The sequence below is a fragment of the Hyperolius riggenbachi genome, chromosome 2 (assembly GCF_040937935.1).
Source record: "Hyperolius riggenbachi isolate aHypRig1 chromosome 2, aHypRig1.pri, whole genome shotgun sequence".
NCBI lineage: Eukaryota > Metazoa > Chordata > Amphibia > Anura > Hyperoliidae > Hyperolius > Hyperolius riggenbachi.
The window spans coordinates 318,613,315-318,636,601 of NC_090647.1; the positions used below are offsets into that span (position 1 = coordinate 318,613,315).

Below are 23,287 nucleotides of genomic sequence, written 5' to 3' on the forward strand. Positions count from 1 at the left end.
GCATACTTGTAACATTACATTAGCCTGGTTTTTGCCCTCTACTCCTAGGTGCGTCTTATACGGCAGAAAATACGGTAATTCATTGTGAAGCATTACAGACCTGGGTACTTCCAGCGCTTTATTAATCAGGTGTAAAAACTCCATAAAGCAGGACAAGTGAATGGAGAGGAAGTGTCAGTCTGAGTCTTTTTTTTTTTTTTTTTTTTTTCCCCCCCCCCCCCCTCCTTTTTTCTATTTTTGTCTGACTTCTAATTGTATTTATTTTACAGATGGTGATGGAGTTCTCGGACAATATGCTGCAACTTGATAAACAGCAGATTGACACCTTACAGCTTAAACAGTTCATCCAGGTACTAAAATGGTCAATCATACAAATTCAGGCATTTGAGAAGGGGACCTTACTTTAACCCATCTGTTCAGGAACATTTCTCTTTCCTGCTGAAGCTAGGAAACATTTAATTTTGGCAGATAAATGTTATGTTTACAAAAAGAGGCAATCCAGTACAGGTGGAAATGGTCCTTGTCTTCTACTTCCCTCCTTGATTAACCATGTAATTTTTTTTCACATTGCCATACCTTAGCCTTCACCGTTAAGTGCCAAATATGAATCTACTACCAAATCACTATATATTGTATCCTTACCCAATACCTCATGCCATAACCAAACTGGAAAACTGGCACTTCAAGCTTCTGCACCTCCCATTTCCCAACTGCCCCTGAGTTTTCTACTACTTAAAATATTAGTTTGGAATCCATTTATGCAATATTGGATGGTTATAGGACTTTGGGAACAAATGGTCCACACTTAGCACTCTTCTATATTCTACATAAATGCATAATGTCACTTTTGTCTTTAGGCTTTTTATATATCACTTTCACATTGCTTATTATTGGTTGATTGAAAGAAAATACAAGGCAGATAAGTCAATTCTAGATGTTTTGTTTTTTCAGCGTCACGGCATGCTCAGTGAGCAGGAATTGAGTATTGCTATGATGGTGACGTCACGAGAAGTCTTCAATGCGCTTTCCCAGTTGGTTCCATGTGTTGGCTGTCGCAGGAGCGTGGAGCGCCTTTTCACCCAGCTTGTGGAGTCTGGAAATCCAGCCCTGGACCCTCTGTCAGTGGGTGCTAAAGGAGTTCTCACTCTTTTACACAGCTGTATGACGGATGCCACAAAGTTGTATACACTCTTTTATGTGCGCGGGTAAGTAGCTTTTAAGTCTTTATAGATTGATATTCTTAGTTCTGCCACTGGTTTATGTTAGTAATATCCTGTTGATTCCTAGAACTGAGCATTGTAATGACTGTTCCTTGGTTTTCTTCAAGCCAGTTTTGATCACCTCTATAAAAGTCATCAGGGGTTTGCAGCACAGACATACTTCCTCTTATCCCATGAAGCACCTCTACTATCCCAATCACACCACCTCTTGGCCCCTTGATGACATCACTTCCTTTGCACTAAAACTGATGCCTGGCAGCAGTCAGGGTGAGGGAGTGAAGTGTCTAGTATTATTCTCTTTCAGCTTTGGAGCCTTGCCACAGCTCAGTTAAGTCTTATTCAATGACCGCAGCTAGTACCTGCTGATATAGCAAAACTACCTAGTGTACAGATGTAAATACTTCAGGAATCGTGCTACACAGGACTCTGGATTTTATGGAAAGCTACATTGCAGATGCCATTGTACAAACATGAAATTGCGAAAAATGTTTTGGCTTGATCATGTACATTGACTTTATACAAGCTTCTTAACTTCCTGAGCGGTATGAACATTTTGCTGAAAGTGGTATGCTCAACACAGTTTTGGGCATGCCGCTCATGAGGTTTTCTGCATCATCTCTGCGGGGATCTCTGCAATCCCTAGCATTGTCAGTTACTTACCATGCCTCTGGCCAGCGCTGATCGCATCACCTCCGCCACACAGCTCCAGTCTTGTTTGTTGGGAGCATCGGATCTCAGCGACGTTATGTCGATGTCATGACCAAGCCCCAATGCTTCTGACATACAAGACAAGGGGCTGTGCGGATGTGGTGATCGTGACCAGAGGTGATGCGATTGGCACTGGCTAGGGGCACGGTGAGTAACTTACTTAGTGTTGGGGGGGGGGGGGGGGGGCTCCTGTACTAGGGCAGCTATAGCTGGTTATACTGGGCTATGACTGGCTATACTGGAGGCACCTATACCTGGCTAGCTATACAGCAGGCACCTATAGCTATAGTAATGTGGGCACCTATGGCTGGCTAGCTACGCTGGGGGGCTAAATACCACATCGCAAATAACATTCTGAAGACTGATGGGCATCACACGGTGGTCGACGCAGGGCAGGTAATGTATAAATGTACACATGGGGGGTACATTTATACACTAGAAGGGTAGCGGCGGATGTAGGTAGCTCTGCTGATTCCTTAGAGATTTCATGCTGAAATCAATCTGGAATCCGCCTAGGGCATATGGGCAGCCGACAGAACTAACTCTCTCTCTAATCAGATTTGATCAGAGAGATTTGTCGAATCTGCCTATCATCGCTAGATGTATGGCTACCTTTACAATTGTATTAGTGCAGGTTTAGTAGCTGCATCTTGGAAGTATAAATGATCAGATTTTTGAACAGTAATTTGGAAATTTAGTTTTGATTTTGTTAAACTCAATGTATACTAGACACTTGCTTGACACATTATGGTAAGTTACAGCAAAAAATGGTTATGAACACTAACTGGATCACTTTTTGCACAGAAATCCAGCAGAAACTGAACGCCAGGGAAGTTACTGGCCGCAGCTGTCTGTCTAGGATATATCCTTGTCACCATAAATGTTGGATTGATTTAGCTGCAGAAGTTGTACTACAGCTGGCTAGCTTCTACAGCATCAATGTGAATATTCCAGGCACCCATCTGAAATGGAAAGTTAATGCTTGTTCACTATCCTCTTGTTTCAGCACTAAACTCAGCAATATGATTGAAGCAATTCCAAAAAGCAAGAAGAATAAAAGATGCCAGTTGCATTCGCTAGATACACACAAGCCAAAGCCTTTAGGGTAAGTTTATCTAGTATAACTTGTTATAGTATGGAATATGGTATCTGTAAATCTGCAATCTGTTAATGTTAATTACCGTATATATATGTGCAGATAAGCTCACCCGCGCATACGCCTTTGTTTACATTTGCATTTTGAAGGGCTTTAACCACTTCTCTACCACGGGGTTTTTCACCTAAAAACCACAGCAATTTTCACATTTAAAGGCGGCAAGGGTTAATGGGGGTATAATTTATTTAAAAAAAACCTCACTGATGCTGATCAGTCACTAATGCTGTGTTAGTTATCTGAGATCCTCTCACGAGTGATCTCAGTAACTGTAACAGCATAGTGACTGATACAATGTTTACACACATTCTGCATGAATAAGCACTGCCATTGGCTTTGTGAACACATGTTCACATCAGCCAATCACAGACCAGCGGGTGCCCGACGCGTATGCACGTCCGCGTGCACGCGGACGCGATCGCAGCAGGAAAATAAACTCTACGCCCCTGTGACTCAGGTGAATTTTAAAGGGGCGTAGATAAGCGTGGCAGAGGTTGTTAAGTGGTTAAAGTGGACCTGAGCTCTTGCACAAGACAGAAGGAAAACATAGAGAAATTAAGGTGCATACACACGCACTACAGCAGCCAATGACTGGTCCGTCGGCATCTCCCGCTGGGCGGGTTTTCAGCAGAATAGTGCCTGTGTACGCACTGTCGGCGGACTGATGAGGCTGTTCCTGAACGATCCGCCGGGCGAATCGTTCAGGAACGGCCTTATCAGTCCACCGACAGTACGTACACACGCACTACAGTCTGCTGAAAACCCGCCCAGTGGGAGGTGCCGACGGACCCGTCATTGGCTGCTGTAGTGCGTGTGTATGCACCTTTTAGTTTAGCCTGTGTAATTCCCCCTCATCTGTGATCACAAGTTTAATTTGATCCCTTAGCTGTGTCAGCTGACTGTCACAGCAGAGAGGCTATTTTGAAAGCACAGAATGTTAATATGCTTCCATGAAAGCAGGAAGTAGATGCACTGCAGATTTATTACATGAGCTGTAACAAAGATCTTTTTCTTTAAAGGTTATTATGCTGCTGTGTATCTTTTTAGAACAGAAAGGAAGTTCTGAGTTCAGGTCTGCTTTGAATACAGCTTTATTGAAATGCATGGGAGAAAGAGAAAGTAATGTTGACTGGCATGCCATTCTCCCTTTCTTGTATTTATGTTTGTGAGTTGCACATAGAAATACATACAAATAAGCTATGTTAAAGTGATCCTATCTATCCGCCGTTTATACTTGTCACTGGTGCTGCCATTCTCTTATATGCATAGAGAGCATTTGAGAAGTGCTAGAATATAGCTACCTTTCCTCACTCCATGGGCTCTCCCACATTCTGCCTATAGGGGCCTTAGCTGTCCACTTTACTTCCCATTACTCCGACTCGTTAGCTATGATTCACAATGAGGCAAACCCACAAGATTAATTGACTGCCTTTGGCAACAGATGGCATGGTAGGCAGTAGGTGAAGGTGGGAGACCCGATGAAAGGCAGCTTTACCATTAGCATGCTAGTTCAGAGGCAGACCACAGTGGCATCAGGATCCGCAGTGGAGATTTATAGTCTACTTTGGTAACTGCTTTACTTTTACCTGTTTTCCTGGGTAAAAAAGGGGACAATGTTTGTACTATGAACAGTTTACTTTTAAATATAGGGTAGATGGATTTAAAATGTCAAGAGTATGCAGTGAATTTTTTTTTTTTTTTTTGTTCCCCCTAAACAGAGGAAATTGGATGGATATTTGGGAAGTCATGTCCCAGGAATGTCGTGACGAAGTAGTTTTAATTGATTCCAGCTGTCTTTTGGAAACGCTGGAAAATTACCTACGGAAGCACAGGTATTTTTTATTTTCGGCATCTTTATGGTTTTTGCAGCCAGAATACCTGAATGTATCCACCAATCTGCAAATTGTTCATAAGGATAATACTTTAACCTCTTGCCGACCGCGGCACGCCGATGGGCGTGGCCACAGCCCCAGTACCGCCTAACTGATTGGCGTAAAGTCCTGGGGCTCTGTTTTGCAGGAGATCGCGCACAGGCTGCGCGCGCATCTCCTGCTTGGGGGGCGTTGCTCCGCCCTGCCTTCAGTCTCCGAGCGGCTATAGCCGCTCGGGAGACTGTTAGATGGCGTGATTGCTGTCTATTTACACGTACAGCGCTGCGATCGGCAGCAGCACTGTACTGGGGACAGCCGTGTCACACGGCTGTCCCCCTGGGGGACAAGAGAGCGATCGGCTCTCATAGGCAGAAGCCTATGAGAGCCGATCGCCATAATTGGCTGGCTGTGGGGAGGGAGGGAAGTTATTTAACCACCCTGGCGTTCTGATAAGATCGCCAGGGAGGCTGCGGGAGGGTTTTTTTTAAATTAAAAAAAAACTATTTCATGCAGCCAACTGAAAGTTGGCTGCATGAAAGCCCACTAGATGGCGCTCCGGAGGCGTTCTTCCGATCGCCTCCGGCGCCCAGAATAAACAAGGAAGGCCGCAATGAGCGGCCTTCCTTGTTTTGCTTACACCGTCGCCATAGCGACGAGCGGAGTGACGTCATGGACTTTTGTTCCGGCTGCGCAGGGCTCAGGCGGCTGGGGGGACCCTCTTTCGCCGCTGCTCGCGGCGAATCGCCGCAGAGCGGCGGCGATCGGGCAGCACACGCGGCTGGCAAAGTGCCGGCTGCGTGTGCTGCACTTTATTTGGGGCAAATCGGCCCAGCAGGGCCTGAGCGGCAGGCTCCGGCGGTACTGGACGAGCTGAGCTCGTCCATACCGCCCAGCTGGTTAAAGAAAGGTGTTTTTTTTTTTTTTTTCATTAAAAACACGAACAGCAATAGTAAAAAAAAAAAAATAAATAAATAAACATGGGGAGCGATCAGACCCCACCAACAGAGCTCTGTTAGTGGGGAGAAAAGGGGGGGGGCGGGAATCACTTGTGTGCTGTGTTGTGCGGCCCTGCAGTTTGGCCTTAAAGCTGCAGTGGCCAATTTAGCTAAAAATGGCCTGGTCACTAGGGGAGTTTAGCCCTGCAGTCCTCAAGAGATTAAATTATGCCTATTAACCACTTAAGGCTTACACCCCCCCTAGTGACCAGGCATTTTTATTTTACACTTTAATCTCCCTGGCATTCAATTTCCCCAGGATTTCTGTACAAAAAGTGATACAATTAATTTTTATTAAAAAAAAAAAAATATTTTTTCTGTAACTTGCCAAAATGTGTCAAGCAAGGGTCTACAGTTAGTATACAGTGCAGGAGAGTATTGATGTATATGCAGGTTTATACTGTTCACAGCATGTTTTTTTTTATGGATGGATATATCTGTCAATACTGCTAGGGAGGTTAAGGCCCTGCAGCTTTAACAGCTCGCTGCAGAGCCATATAACTGCGCACACAAATGAATTCCCCCCCCCCCCCCCACACCCTTTTTTTGCCACCAGCAGAGCTTACTGTTGGTGGCATGTGATTGCTGCTGCGACTTATTTATTTTTATTTATTTTTTTTAAATCCCCTCGAGATCCAATCAGCGCGATATCTCTCGCATCAGCCTACGAGAGGGATCACTTCCCTCTCTCCTGGGGACAGCTGTCCCCCGCACAGTGCTGTACAATTCAAATAGACAGCAGTTTCGCCGTCTAACAGTCTCCTAGCGGTGGTCGCCACTGGTAGACTGATAGTGGAACTCCATCACTCAAGCAGGGATGTGTTAGGCGGTCCTGGGGCTGCCACCCTCCTGACTCTGATCGGCGTTAAGGTCTAGGGGGTGCATGCCTTTTCAGCTTGTTTTGAGCTCGTTACGTTTTAACTGTACTTACGAATGACAAACCGAGCATGTACTGACACCAGACTTGCAGCAGCACTTAGCAGTATCTTCCCTTTGGTTTAGCTTTTTAGTTCAGATTTTTTTTTTATATCTTTTTTTTTGGGGGGGGGGGGGGTAATTGAAGAAAAAAGAGTGTGGTGATATTTCAGAGTCGAGCAATTTTTGAAAACCTTTGTTTTATCCAATGCTAAAATGTGTTTTGGATGGAGGTACACTTTAGTGCTACCTGTTTGTTTTTCTTTTGTTTTCCTCTTGGTCCTCATTTTCAATGCCTAAACTTTTGTTTTCTTTGTCAGGTTTTGCACTGATTGCAAAAATAAAGTACTCAGAGCTTACAACATTTTAATTGGAGAACTGGACTGCAATAAAGAGAAAGGCTATTGTGCTGCACTGTATGAAGGTCTTCGCTGTTGCCCGCATGAACGGCACATCCATGTGTGCTGTGAGACAGACTTCATTGCTCACCTGCTGGGGAGAGCGGAGCCGGAGTTCGCGGGAGGGTATGAGTATGTAACCTGCTAGAGTGGGCTACCTAGCGCTTTTTGTTTTACTTTACACTATTCATTATAGCCATTTTACAGTCTGCAAAAATATTTAAACCTATTAAGTTGAATATTTTGTCATGTTACTGCTAGTCTATATGTATGCACATGTCTTTTATTGTGTTTGATGTCTATGGAATCTGCCATCAATCTCTATGCATTTATAAATCTTATTATGACTGATGTGTGATCTACCGTATATACTCGCATATAAGCCGACCCCGAAGAGGAAACGCCGCCGGGGACGAGGAAGCCGCTGCCGAAACAAGTAATAGCAGCAGCGGGGAGGGGGTAGCGGGGGCCACGGACCACCAGGGAAGACTCGCATACAAGCCGACCCCCCCCCCCAACTTTTGACCCCCTTTTTGGGGGTCAAAAATTTGGCTTGTATGCGAGTATATACGGTATTTGAGATGAAGAGGATTCTCTGTTTGCTGTGGTTGCTTATACTCAGTAATGAGTCTGTCTTTTGCAGCTTTATACTCTATTTGGGTTGCTGTGGGGGCTGAGCTGGTATTGCACATGTCACTTTAAATACATGTTTTTACGTATGAGTAGTTTTAAAACTTTTTTTTTTTTTTAAGACGTAGGGAGAGGCATGCTAAGACAATAGACATAGCCCAAGAAGAAGTCCTGACATGCCTGGGAATTCATCTGTATGAGCGGCTGCATCGTATCTGGCAGAAGCTACGAGCCGAGGAGCAGACATGGCAGATGCTTTTCTATCTTGGTGTTGATGCATTACGTAAAAGTTTTGAGGTAACCTGTGAACATGCGCTCAACATAAGATATATGTGCAAAACTTAAAACGAGGTTGAACGAGGGTGGAAAGGGAAGAAAAAAAAACCTCCTTAAAGGGGAACTGAAGAGAGAGGTATATGGAGGCTGTCATGTTTATTTCCTTTTAATCAATACCAGTTGCCTGGCAGCCCTGCTGGTCTATTTCTCTGCAGTAGTATCTGATTAAAACCAGAAACAAGCATGCAGCTAGTCTTGTCAGATCAGACTTATAAGTCTGAACCACTTAAACACCTGATCTGCTGCATGCTTGTTTAGGGGCTATGGCTAATAGTATTAGAGGCAGAGGATCAGCAGGGCTGCCAGGCAACTGGTATTGTCTAAAAGGAAATAAACATGACAGCCTCCATATACCTCTCTCTTCAGTTCCCCTTTAAAGCACACCTGAATATGGCGGTTGGTATATTTTTAACAATGAAAACTACCTGGCCATCGTGTTGAGCCTCTAAGGGCTCGTTTCCACTATCATGAATCCGCATGCGTCCAACGCATGCGGATTCGCACATGTAATGCAAGTGGATGGGCCTGTTTCCACTGTAGCGTTGTTGAGGTGCGTTTTTTTTTTTTTTTTTCAGCGGTGAAAAAACGCACAAAAGAGCCGCAGAATTCGCCTGCGAGTGGAATGGTCCCCGAACATTTTGGGTCAAGGGCCGGGTCAACACACTTCAGACTGATGGGGGGGGGGCAGAGTATACATAAAATTATGTCTTTGTGGGCCAGACAGGAAAGCATACCCAGGTGACAACCTGAAGTCCAATTGGACAGCAGTGTCACCTGATGTGGAATCTGATTGGAAACCAGCAAAATTACTGGTTTTTGGCTTTCGTGTGGATGGGTGGTGCCAGCACTGCTATTCTATATGCAGACCACCAATCTTTAAAGATGTAGCTGACTGCATCTATAAGTAATACATTTTGTCTGGGGGGGGGCCGGTAAACAAACCTCCGGGGGCCGCATTCGGCCGGCGGGCCTTAGTTTGAGGACAACTGCTCTAACACTTTTAGCCATGGACCCTGAACAAGCATGCCTGTCATGTGCTCTGACCCAAGACATGATTAGCCACATGCTTGTTACAGGTGTGTGCTTTAGACATAACTGCAGCCAGAGATCGTTAGTATCAAGTAGTAGTGTTTTAAAAAAAAACCTAAGTTAGGTGTACTTTAAAGCAAATCTGTTTTTTTTTGTTTAAAAGTCATACCTATGGAGATGGAAGGCTCTGAATTCTATTGAGGGTTCCCTGTCCCCTCTTGGTCTGCTTGATCCAGCGCTGTCAGTAAAGGTACTCCAACTCCAGGAGCCCCCAGAAGGCAATGAGAGCCTGAGTGCTCCCGAAGACCAGATCGCTGGCCGATCGTAGTGATCAGTATTGAGCAGCGGCGGTAGGGTGGGAAGGAGAGGATGGGGACTCTGAGTTTTCAGCCATTATAGTTTTAAAATTAAACGTTCTCCTGTGGATAAAACCAACACATTTTATTTGCCCAGTTGTCCCGATTATTAAACCGTTTAACCTCCTTGGCGGTCTGATTCTTTCCAGATTTTAGGGTCTAAAAGCGGTGCAATTTTTTTTCACTCTTTCAGACCCTAAAACCTGAAAAAAATCATTCTGGCAGGGAGATCTGCAGCAAAATAAAAAAAAAATGTACCCTCCTGGGCTGCAGTTTCCTCTTTGCCCACAAGATGGCGCTAATATACATATAAACGAACTTCTCTATATTTCTCTAATATAGAGAAGTTCGTTTTCAATGTTAGCCCCGCCCCCGATGACGTCACGCTGCCACCACCGCTCTGCTGCCACCACCACGGCTGCGCTGCTCAAACTGGCTGCCGGGTCCCCGGAAGAATAGCGGGGACATGGGGGATCCCGGCGGCCAGGGAAAGACCCCACACTGCCGGGGAGAGAAGCTGGAGTCCCGCTGCGCAGCGAGATCGCGCGCGGGACTCCACAACTACAGGAAAAGCTCTGCAATGCCTACCCCGACCTGAGCTCGGGATCACCGATAGCAGCTGCTTTTTTCTACCCCGAGCTCAAGTCGGGAAAACCGGCAAGGAGGTTAACCACTTGAGGACCTAGGGCTTTCTACCCCTTAAGGACCGGCCACTTTTTTTCCATTCAGACCACTGCAGCTTTCACGGTTTATTGCTCGCTCATACAACCTACCACCTAAATGAATTTTGGCTCCTTTTCTTGTCACTAATAAAGCTTTCTTTTGGTGCTATTTGATTGCTCCTGCGATTTTTACTTTTTATTATATTCATCAAAAAAGACATGAATTTTGGCAAAAAAATGATTTTTTTGTTAACTTTCTGTGCTGACATTTTTCAAATAAAGTAAAATTTCTGTATACATGCAGCGCGAAAAATGTGGACAAACATGTTTTTGATAAAAAAAAAAACCCATTCAGTGTATATTTATTGGTTTGGGTAAAAGTTATAGCGTTTACAAACTATGGTGCAAAAAGTGAATTTTCCCATTTTCAAGCATCTCTGACTTTTCTGACCCCCTGTCATGTTTCATGGGGGGCTAGAATTCCAGGATAGTATAAATACCCCCCAAATGACCCCATTTTGGAAAGAAGACATCCCAAAGTATTCACTGAGAGGCATAGTGAGTTCATAGAAGATATTATTTTTTGTCACAAGTAAGCGGAAAATGACACTTTGTGAGAAAAAAAAAAAAAAAAAAAAAGTTTCCATTTCTTCTAACTTGCGACAAAAAAAAATGAAATCTGCCACGGACTCACCATGCCCCTCTCTGAATACCTTGAAGGGTCTACTTTCCAAAATGGGATCATTTGTGGGGTGTGTTTACTGTCCTGACATTTTGGGGGGTGCTAAATTGTAAGCACCCCTGTAAAGCCTAAAGGTGCTCATTGGACTTTGGACCCCTTAGCGCAGTTAGGCTGCAAAAAAGTGCCACACATGTGGTATTGCCGTACTCAGGAGAAGTAGTATAATGTGTTTTGGGGTGTATTTTTACACATACCCATGCTGGGTGGGAGAAATATCTCTGTAAATGACAATTTGTTAATTTTTTTTACACACAATTGTCCATTTACAGAGATATTTCTCCCACTCAGCATGGGTATGTGTAAAAATACACCACAAAACACATTATACTACTTCTCCTGAGTACGGCGATACCACATGTGTGGCACTTTTTTGCACCCTAACTGCGCTAAAGGGCCCAAAGTCCAATGAGTACCTTTAGGATTTCACAGGTCATTTTGAGAAATTTCGTTTCAAGACTACTCCTCACGGTTTAGGGCCCCTAAAATGCCAGGGCAGTATAGGAACCCCACAAATGACCCCATTTTAGAAAGAAGACACCCCAAGGTATTCCGTTAGTAGTATGGCGAGTTCATAGAAGATTTTATTTTTTGTCACAAGTTAGCGGAAAATGACACTTAGCGGAAATTGATTTTAATTGTGTTTTTTCACAAAGTGTCATTTTCCGCTAACTTGTGACAAAAAATAAAATCTTCTATGAACTCACCATACTCCGTACGGAATACCTTGGGGTGTCTTCTTTCTAGAATGGGGTCATTTGTGGGGTTCCTATACTGCCCTGGCATTTTAGGGGCCCTAAACTGTGAGGAGTAGTCTTGAAACCAAATGTCGCAAAATGACCTTTGAAATCCTAAAGGTACTCATTGGACTTTGGGCCCCTTAGCGTACTTGGGGTGTAAAAAAGTGCCACACATGTGGTACCGCTGTACTCAGGAGAAGTAGTATAATGCGTTTTGGGGTGTATTTTTACACATACCCATGCTAAGTGGGAGAAATATCTCTGTAAATGACAATTGTTTGATTTTTTTTACACACAATTGTCCATTTACATAGAAATTTCTCCCACCCAGCATGGGTATGTGTAAAAATACACCCCAAAACACATTATACTACTTTTCCTGAGTACGGCGGTACCACGTGTGACACTTTTTTGCAGCCTAGGTGCGCTAAGGGGCCCAACGTCCTATTCACAGGTCATTTTGAAGCATTTGTTTTCTAGACTACTCCTCGCGGTTTAGGGCCCCTAAAATGCCAGGGCAGTATAGGAACCCCACAAGTGACCCCATTTTAGAAAGAAGACACCCCAAGGTATTCCGTTAGTAGTATGGCGAGTTCATAGAAGATTTTATTTTTTGTCACGAGTTAGTGAAAAATGACACTTTGTAAAAAAAAAAAAACAATAAAAATTAATTTCCGCTAACTTTTGACAAAAAATAAAATCTTCTATGAACTCGTCATACACCTAACATACCTTGGGGTGTCTTTTTTTTCTAAAATGGGGTCACTTGTGGGGTTCCTATACCGCCCTGGCATTTTACAGGCCCAAAACCGTGAGTAGTCTGGAAACCAAATGTCTCAAAATGACTGTTCAGGGGTATAAGCATCTGCAAATTTTGATGACAGGTGGTCTATGAGGGGGCGAATTTTGTGGAACCGGTCATAAGCAGGGTGGCCTTTTAGATGACAGGTTGTATTGGGCCTGATCTGATGGATAGGCGTGCTAGGGGGGTGACAGGAGGTGATTGATGGGTGTCTCAAGGTGTGATTAGAAGGGGGAATAGATGCAAGCAATGCACTGGCGAGGTGATCAGGGCTGGGGTCTGAGGGCATTCTGAGGGTGTGGGCGGGTGATTGAGTGCCCTAGGGGCAGATAAGGGTCTAATCTGATAGGTAGCAGTGACAGGGGGTGATTGATGGGTAATTAGTGGGTGTTTAGGGTAGAGAATAGATGGAAACACTGCGCTTGGGTGGTGATCTGATGTCGGATCTGCGGGCGATCTATTGGTGTGGGTGGGTGATCAGTTTGCCCGCAAGGGGCAGGTTAGGGGCTGATGGGTGGCAGTGACAGGGGGTGATTGATGGGTGGCAGTGACAGGGGGTGATTGATGGGTGGCAGTGACAGGGGGTGATTGATGGGTGATTGATGGGTGATTGACAGGTAATCAGTGGGTTATTACAGGGGAGAACAGATGTAAATATTGCACTGGCGAATTGATAAGGGGGATCTGAGGGCAATCTGAGCGTGTAGGCTGGCGATTGGGTGCCCGCAAGGGGCAGATTAGGGTCTGATCTGATAGGTAAAAGTGACAGGTGGTGATAGGGGTTGATTGATGGGTGATTGATGGGTAATTAGTGGGTGTTTAGAGGAGAGAATAGATGTAAACACTGCGCTTGGGTGGTGATCTGATGTCGGATCTGCGGGCGATCTATTGGTGTGGGTGGGTGATCAGATTGCCCGCAAGGGGCAGGTTAGGGGCTGATTGTTGGGTGGCAGTGACAGGGGGTGATTGATGGGTGATGGGTGATTGGCAGGTGATTGACAGGTGATCAGTGGGTTATTACAGGGAAGAACAGATGTAATTAATGCACTGGTGAATTGATAAGGGGGGGTCAGAGGGCAATCTGAGCGTGTGGGCGGGTGATTGGGTGCCCGCAAGGGGCAGATTAGGGTCTGATCTGATAGGTAAAAGTGACAGGTGGTGATAGGGGGTGATTGATGGGTGATTGATGGGTAATTAGTGGGTGTTTAGAGGAGAGAATAGATGTAAACAATGGATTTGGGAGGTGATCTGATGTCGGATCTGTGGGCGATCTATTGGTGTGGGGGGGTGATCAGATTGCCCGCAAGGGGCAGGTTAGGGGCTGATTGATGGGTGGCAGTGACAGGGGGTGATTGACGGGTGATTGACGGGTGATTGACAGATGATCAGGGGGATAGATGCATACAGTAAACAGGGGGGGGTGGTCTGGGGGGGGGGGGGGGGGGTCTGGGGAGAATCTGAGGGGTGGGGGGTGATCAGGAGGGGGCAGGGAGCAGGGGGGGGGATAAAAAAAAATAGCGTTGACAGATAGTGACAGGGAGTGATTGATGGGTGATTAGGGGGGTGATTGGGTGCAAACAGGGGTCTGGGGGGTTGGCAGGGGGGGGTCTGATGGGTGCTGTGGGCGATCTGGGGCAGGGGGGGAGAAATCAGTGTGCTTGGGTGCAGACTAGGGTGGCTGCAGCCTGCCCTGGTGGTCCCTCGGACACTGGGACCACCAGGGCAGGAGGCAGCCTGTATAATACACTTTGTAAACATTACAAAGTGTATTATACACTTTGTATGCGGCGATCGCGGGGTTAACATCCCGCCCGCTCTTCGGTATAGCCGGCGGGATGTTGCGGCGAGCGAGCGGTGACAGGCGCCGGCGGAGGATCGCGTCACGGATGACGCGATCGCTCCGCCCATGCCCTTAAATGGACCGCCGCCTCTGTGGGTGAGCCGGTCCTTAAGGGCTCCACTTCCCGGCCGCCTCTGTGCGTTAGGCGGTCGAGAAGTGGTTAAAGGGAACCAGAGATGAAGCACCCTCATGTATTTGACCATATAAATCAATGTGAACATGACAGTAAACGCCTACTCTGCTCTCTGCTTCATTCTTTTCTGCACAGCCTGCTTGTTATCCGCTCTGATAAGAATCCCTGACTGAGCATTCAGTCTAGCTTTGCCTGGAATGATTATAGCTGAGTCATTATAGCAGAGCCACAAGGGGGCAGGCTTGGGCTTGAAAAGACATTACAGAAGACAGACTCAGCTATAATCATTCCGGGCAAAGCTAGACTGAATGCTCAGTCAGGGCTGATAACAGGCAGATTTAGCAGAGAAGAATGAAACAAAGAGCAGAGTAGTTGTTTACTGTCATGTTCCCATTGAAATATATGGTAAACTATGAGGGTGCTTCGTCTCTGGTTCTCTTTAAATTATGTCCCTATCACAATGTATGGTGACAATATAATATTTTGAAATATAGATGTTTTTCTGTTTTTTGTTTTGTTCTGGCCATAATTACAAGCCCCTTAGATATCTATCTATATATATCTCTGAGCCCCTAAGACAACTATTTATTTTAAGCTGAATTTTTTTTAATTTTTTTTTTGGGGGGGTTTGGAAGTGTAATTTATTAATTTTATTAATATTGTGTATGTACATAGTATATATGTGTAATATACTTTTTGGCCACAAGATGGCACTAGTGAACACTCTCCCGTTATAGGAAGTGATCATTTTTTTTTATTTTTTTTTTTTATTATTTTTTTTATTTTGACAGTTTCCTCGGGCCCCTTCCCCAATCACTTAGCACGGGATCCCGACGGAAACTGCGGCGGTAGCGGTGCGCACACGTGCAGAGTGGTGGCGGGAAACGCGTGATGTATTAAAACGTCATGTTGCCATCAACAGGCTAAAGCATGATTTAATACATGCCATTGTCATTAACTGGTTGGGGGGGTTATTGTTAGGCAGTTGGTCCCCAGAAGATAATGAGATAAACAATTGTATTTATCCTCCTACTCCTAACAATGACTTTTAGAATCCCACAGTTTTGTTATACTGTATTTAAAGAGTACCTAAATTGATAACTTGCAGTTTGCTTTAAACTTAATAAGTTGCCAAGATATACAAAATCAGTTTTTTTTTTTTTTTTTTTTTTTTCCCTCATCCCCAGGGTCCATTCTCTTCCCCATATGGTCTTGAAATCCCTGCCCCCAGTGTGAAATTAAGCCAGGGTGATTCCCCCCCCCCCCCCAAATAAAAATAGGTGCAAAGGATGCTGGGGGATTGATATAACTCTACTCCTAATGTCTGTGATCTAATCCAGGCAGGCACAGACATCTGAAATAAGAATTTTAGCAAACAGATATAAGACAGACTGCAGCAGTTCCCCCGTCTCTTCTCTCTGTTGCACACTGTGAAAAGAGAAGTAATTTGATCCGGGCAGGCAGAGGAGGTAAGCAGGCTGGAGGCGAGGACACATGCTGAGGGTGTATTTCATGCAAGGCTTCAGCATGAGGAGAAGTAAGGAAGTGCTACTTACAGATACAATTGTAAGTCTGTTCTATCCACTACGATGTACCAGATGTAAACTTTATATGTTCATCTAACTGTAAACCGTGCAAAACTACATATATGCATTGCCGTTGAAACTTCAAAAACTTTTAAAAAGTACACTTCTTGTTTCAGATCATCTCTGCTCATGATAGTATTTCTGTGTCTGAGAGCTAAAATATATGAACTATTGACCTTTATCACCTGCAGTCAGAAGCTGTTCTCAGCCAGGAAATAGTTTTTACAGTTCCTTATCGGTAAGGGTTATGCTATAGTCCGACTGTTGCGACTGGAGAAATATTGTCAGTTGCATGCTGGAATGGTGTAACTCAGACAGAAAAAAAGGAACACAGCATAGTTGTTAATGGGCTTGGCACTGTACATACACATGTCTATCTCACCATGTCACTTAAAGAGACACTGAAGCGAAAAAAAAATGATTATATAATTGGTTGTGTAGTACGGATAATCACTAGAAGAGAAGTAGCAAAGAAAATATTCTCATTTTTATTTTTAGTTTTATAGTTTTTTTCTAACATTGCATCATTCTCTAATATGTGCAGTTTACACAACACTCAGCATTCTAATAGTTTTTACAGACCATGCTGTGAACTATTGACCTGTCCTCTGGCAGATAAAAAAAAATTCTTGACTGACAGCTCAGATAACAACCTTCAGAACTCGGAGCTCTCTGCGACTTTTCAAAGTCATAGAGCTCAATGGCTTTTTTTGCATAGATAACTGGAGTCTCTTAACTCTTCCTGTATTGGAAACAACATTAGACTTATGTCTCTGCTCCTAATGTTTTATTTCTGAGCTTTACTACACATACAAATCATTATATCATAATTTTTTTTTTTTTTGCTTCAGTGTCTGTTTAAAGTACACTTTACACTTTAAAGAGTCTGAAGCGAGAATAAATCTCGCTTCAGACCTCATAAATAGCAGGGGCATGTGTGCCCCTGCTAAAACGCCGCTATAGCGCGGCTTAACGGGGGTCCCTTCACCCCCAAATCCCCCTCGATACACCGGGGGAGCGCTTCCTGGTTGGGGCAGGGCTAACCGCCGCAGCCCTGCCCCACGCGCGTCTGTCAGCGCGTATCTCCGCCTCTCCCCGCCCCTCTCAGTCTTCCTTCACTGAGAGGGGCGGGGGAGAGGCGGCGATGCGCCGCTGACAGACGCGACTGGAGGCAGGGCTGCAGCCGTTAGCCCTGCCTCCAGGAAGAGACAGCCAGCGACTTTTTCACGACACACTTTTGCGGGGGGTGGGTTGGGGGTGAAGGGACCCCCGTTTAGCCGCGGGATAGCGGCGTTTTAGCAGGGGCACACGTGCCCCTGCTATTTATGAGCTCTGAAGCGAGATTTATTCTCGCTTCAGAGTCTCTTTAAGCCTTGTACAGACATGTAGGTGGTCTGTCACCCTTGGGCGACAATTGAGATCAGAGTGCTGTACAAATGTGTCAATAGCTGTAGGGTAGTGATGTGTTTTGTTGCTGTGGGGAGGGATGACAGAGCTGGAGCGGTAATTGCCTCAGTCTGCGCTCTGACAATCTCCGGCAGTCCATAGCTCTTACTTGAGCATCAGGGCTGCCATACAAGACTCCTTTGCTGAGAACCATCTAGCAAGTGTACGAATTCTTAGAAACACGTCCTGAATGTATTCCATTGGCCTGTGGGATTTCAGGAAAGACCAGCTTATGATTAGGAGTATAGCTACAGCGCCAGCTCTGCCAATGAAGTTCCCCTCAATCCCATTGAATGAAAAACAGGATTCCATCATGTGATAAGCAGTCATTCTAGTATTACAGGCACTTTTGTGACATTGTTTATGCACTTGAACAGACTAAGATCAGGATAAAATATGCCTGCTGTTTTATAGATGACTGTTGAGAAAGTCCAAGGAATAAGTCGGTTGGAACAGCTGTGTGAAGAGTTTTTGGAAGAGGAAAGGGTCCAGGAGCTCAAGCAAGAGAAGAAGCGTCAGAAGAAGAAAAATAGGAGAAAAAATAAGTGTGCTTGTGATATGCCATCATCTCCAGAAAGTATGGAAACTGCCACTTCAAGTCAGGAAAAGGTAACTGTATGTGGGCTAACATCATTCAAATATCTGTACCAATATGCCCATCTTACCTTTCATTACTATGACGTTGAGAAAATGCGGTGTGTTTATAGACTACTGCAGTGAAAAATGTGTGTTAAAATAACTTCATTTGGATACACTGGAGTATTTGAGAAATAGCATGCAAGTGATACTTGGTCAAGCCTGAAATTGTTCATGAACAATTTGTACACTATGCAAACAGAAGCTTTCCTCAAGAGAAGGTATTCGCAATTATTCAGGTTGGAGTAAGCCTATGTTACCCACAATGCATCACTGCTGAATATTCAAATCATCCCTTCCAATGTTCTCCCCAGAGCCTTTCAGCTAAGCGGAGCGCCCACCTGACTTTGCGCCCCCCACCCGCCCGGCTGCCGTTTGCCCTGGACTGTGGAAGAATTTCTTCCTCCTCTTGAATCATTACTGCAGCAGCAGCTGTGCCTGTACACTGTGCAGCCAGCTCGCTCTTATTCAGGGACGCTATCTCCACCCTCTTCCCCAGCTCCCTAGTGCTGGGGATACACAGTACTTTTCTGTACCGTGTATCGACCAGCTGATCCGGCCAGCTGATATTCAGCTGGCACGATCAAGCCGCTCCACCCCCGCCCGCTCGATGCCGGCGGGGATCGATCCGCTGGAGTCGATCCGGCGACTAATCGGCCGCCGGATCGACTCATGTATTCCAGGCATTAGTAGTGTAGCGGGGCGGGGAAAACTCCTGTCAAGTTACACGCAGGACAGATAAATTTGACTCTATTCATATTCCGGCAAGTCTCCTGTCCTAACTGGGGAGGGGGGTGTCTCGCAGCCACTGCTGTGATAAATGCCTTTTATATGCAGACAGCATTAGCTTCACACACTTGTACTGTCCTCACTAATGCACACTACTGATTAAACAGAAGTGGAGAGGAGAGCTGTAATGTTGCAGCAGATTTGTGCTGAGAGATTATAAAAAGGTGGCATAACTGACCTTATTTCTAGCAAATAAAAAAGCAGTTTAGCTGTAATTTTATCTAAACTTGGAAAAAACTTTGTAGTTAGTTCAGTCTAAATTTCAGAGCACTTTATTCAGCAGCCTCCTTCTGATATTCATAGCAGAGTATCTTCATGACAGGTGATTGGGCCACTTAAAGTGTGTGTGTGGTGCAGAATTAGGCAAATGAGTAGTTTGACCACATCCTCCTCTGTATGCATGTTGTCTTACTCCAAGCTGTATAGGCTCAAAGGCCTACTACCAATTAAGCATATTGGGTGATGTGCATCTCTGTAATGAGAAGGGGTGTGGTCTAATGACATCAACACCCTATATCAGGTGTGCATAATTATTAGGCAACTTCCTTTGGCAAAATGGGTCAAAAGTAGGACTTGACAGGCTCAAAAAAGTCCCAAAATAGTGAGATCTTGCAGAGGGATGCAGCACTCTTAAAATTGCAAAGCTTCTGAAGCGTGATCATCGAACAATCAAGCATTTCATTCAAAATAGTCAACAGGGTCGCAAGAAGCGTGTGGAAAAACCAAGGCACAAAACTGCCCGTGAACTGAGAAAAGTCAAGCGTGCACCTGCCAAGATGCCACTTGCCACCAGTTTGGCCATATTTCAGAGCTGCAACATCACTGGAGTGCCCAAAAGCACAAGGTGTGCAATACTCAGAGACATGGCCAAGGTAAGAAAGGCTGAAAGACGACCACCACTGAACAAGACACACAAGCTGACACGTCAAGACTGGGCCAAGAAATATCTCAAGACTGATTTTTCTAAGGTTTTATGGACTGATGAAATGAGTGAGTCTTGATGGGCCAGATAGATGGGCCCGTGGCTGGATTGGTAAAGGGCAGAGAGCTCCAGTCCGACTCAGACGCCAGCAAGGTGCAGGTGGAGTACTGGTTTGGGCTTGTATCATCAAAGATGAGCTTGTGGGGCCTTTTCGGGTTGAGGATGGAGTCAAGCTCAACTCCCAGTCCTACTGCCAGTTTCTGGAAGACACCTTCAAGCAGTGGTACAGGAAGAAGTCTGCATCCTTCAAGAAAAACATGATTTTCATGCAGGACAATGCTCCATCACACGCGTCCAAGTACTTCACAGCGTGGCTGGCAAGAAAGGGTATAAAAGAAGAAAAACTAATGACATGGCCTCCTTGTTCACCAGATCTGAACCCCATTGAGAACCTGTGGTCCATCATAAAATGTGAGATTTACAAGGAGGGAAAACGGTACACCTCTCTGAACAGTGTCTGGGAGGCTGTGGTTGCTGCTGCACGCAATGTTGATGGTGAACAGATCAAAACACTGACAGAATCCATGGATGGCAGGCTTTTAAATGTGTCCTTGCAAAGAAAGGTGGCTATATTGGTCACTGATTTGTTTTTGTTTTGTGTTTGAATGTCAGAAATGTATATTTGTGAATGTTGAAATGTTATATTGGTTTCACTGGTAAAAATAATTGAAATGGGTATATATTTGTTTTTTTGTTAAGTTGCCTAATAATTATGCACAGTAATAGTCACCTGCACACACAGATACCCCCCCCCCCCCCCCCTAAAATAGCTAAAACTAAAAACTACTTTCAAAAATATTCAGCTTTTGATATAAATGAGGTTGGGGTTCACTGAAAACATGGTTGTTCAATAATAAATTTATTCCTCAAAAATACAGCTTGCCTAATAATTCTGCACTCCCTGTATATGGTGTGAGTGTGTGTTTTTACCCTGGGCTGCCCCCACCCATCCAGTAGTACCTAGCATATTCCCTAACCCCCCAAAACCCAGTGTACCCAGTGTGATTCCGCACCCAGTGTGACCCTCCCCACCTGGCTACTTTTTCATGCCACCCGGCTGGAAAAATATTCTGGGGAGAACACTGCCTTTGTTGTCCTTATAAGCTATATGCACTAACAGAATCCCTGGAATGCCACTTCAGTTTAACTGTGTACACCGAAAAGGAATGATTTTCATGTTCAGCAGTAATTCATTGTGGGAAATATCATATGCTCACTCCAACCTGAATAATTGCAATTTTCTGATTTATAGATATTGATAAAGATTAGCAAAATGAATATTGATTTTTAAGGAGCCAGCTGGATATTTTTTTTTGGGAGGCGGCAACATTAACAGCAGTTTCAGAAAACCATTTTAGGTAGTGCTGTCTACCTGGCTCTTGGGATTTTTAGGGAGTCCTGGCCGCCTGGTATCTAACAAATAAGTTGAATACATCACAAACATGCACTTTAATGTTTATTTTTTTTAATTTATTTTGCCTTTCAGGAGACGCCCGGCTTCGCAGATATGGGATGCAAGTCTTGCAGTGGCTTAGATGACAATGCTTGTGTAGAAGTCGTAATAACCCATGAAAATTCTTCATGTACTTGTCCAAATGGTGACCTGCTGGCTTCTTCAAAAATGAAAAAGGGTATATTTTGTGTGTGTGTGTGTGGGGGGGGGGGGTTTGTTTTTTGGTGTCATTCTTCGTCAGCGATGATTTAATTTCCACATTTGATAAAGTACAGTAGTTTTTAAAGTACATTTTGTCACTGCTTTCCTATTGCCAGCTGTTGACTCTAGATAAGAATCTAACGTCCCAACTACACAAGTCTCCTCCCCGCACAACACCTGCTTAGCTTCAGTATTGGTGCAGAGGCGATGCAGTGACATTAACTGGACCGAGGGGTTGTATGGTTGGCACAGGAGGATATGGTAGCAGCATTGCAGTGGTGAAAAGTAGTTGTGAATTTTCTTTCAAACCAACCAACTCTCAGGGGCTCAGTAAAACTTTGTTAGCAGCTTGCTGTGTTGAGGTGCTGAGGCTGCATGGTATGCATTCCCCTTCAGCAGTGAAGCGAGTAATCTCGGCGCCGAGTGCTGAAGCTGAGCACCGTCATAGCAGCAATGCTATGAAGTGCACCACACACAGGAGTATTTTGAGGATTCAGCGACCCCCTGAATTACACCACCCTCAGAGTTGCTATAACTTGGAGTTGGAATAGTATTTAAAGCTGCTGGGGAGTTTAGTAACAGCAGGGAGAGCAGTCATTCATCTCGCCCTATGCCAAACTCACCGGCAGCGAGAGTAAACGTACGCTCCAGGAGTGCTTTGAATTTGGTTTAAATTCTTAAAATGAACCTTTGAATTATACTTGTTTTGATAATCTAGTCTCATCCTGTACATATTCTCCAGTGTTCAGGACACAGTGTACAGAGGCATCATAGGTAGTATTAACTAAACTATTCTTTGCTCAAACACAGATCTCTGCTGCCACCTGTTATTCAGTGGAATCCTGACCTGCACATCAGATCAGTGCTGTAGTTGTAATTGTGAACCCAAAGTTCTTGAACATTTTCCCCTGCTCCAAACTTCCCACTCCGCACTGAGTGAGTAATTTAGGTGTCGTCAGAAGATGGACCACAAATTACTATAAATACACCGTAATTCTGCTGCCTGCAATAGCTGTAAGCCGACTTGCATCTTCCCACGATGATGTGGAGGGGGAGTAGTAATTAATGCCACTGGGACTTTTGCAGGAGCAGTGTGAGACCGGTTCAAATTTCCCGGCAGCTTAATGTGTATGCCTTGTGCACTTGCTCCTCTGTGCATGAGTGAATCATTTGTATTGGGCAATCGCAGCTCATGCACTCAAACGTGCTCAGTACAGGTGTGCTTGCACGCAGAACTCAAAGGACTCATCAGAAATGCTGCCTCTTTTGCAATAACTGGGCAATCTAATATCCACAAATTATGGAGACTGAAAACGGGAAACTGACGCTGCATGCCAAGAGGGTAATCTGCTCATTCATATGTCATAATCAAAACAATGAGTATGTATAGCTGTGGCAGGGACCAGCTAAATAGACTGCATACAAATGGGGGTGCTAGGGAGCAACCCCTTCAAGGAAAAATGCTTGCTGCCCCCACTGATTACAAACCCCTCTTATTGGGAGGTTGGTAAAAATATATATATATATATATATATATATATATATATATATATATATATATATATATATATATATATATATATATATATATATATATATATATATATATATATATATATATATATATATATATATATATATATATATATAGAAGGTGCATATGGTAG

At 44.5% G+C, this 23,287-nt stretch overlaps 1 protein-coding gene across 2 annotated transcripts in view; it reads left to right on the top strand.

The window, feature by feature from the left end:
- Positions 1-23,287, top strand: part of GGNBP2 (gametogenetin binding protein 2) — a 47,813-nt gene that overhangs the window by 8,628 nt on the left and 15,898 nt on the right. The window contains exons 2-9 of one of the 2 annotated variants that reach the window (XM_068269201.1): positions 270-350; positions 952-1,205; positions 2,935-3,033; positions 4,800-4,913; positions 7,183-7,386; positions 8,013-8,187; positions 17,974-18,168; positions 21,453-21,597. In XM_068269201.1, the coding sequence (XP_068125302.1) occupies positions 270-350; positions 952-1,205; positions 2,935-3,033; positions 4,800-4,913; positions 7,183-7,386; positions 8,013-8,187; positions 17,974-18,168; positions 21,453-21,597 (1,267 nt within the window). Of the gene's footprint in view, positions 1-269; positions 351-951; positions 1,206-2,934; positions 3,034-4,799; positions 4,914-7,182; positions 7,393-8,012; positions 8,188-17,973; positions 18,169-21,452; positions 21,598-23,287 lie in introns of both variants that reach the window. The other variant, XM_068269202.1, reaches the window with a different exon arrangement.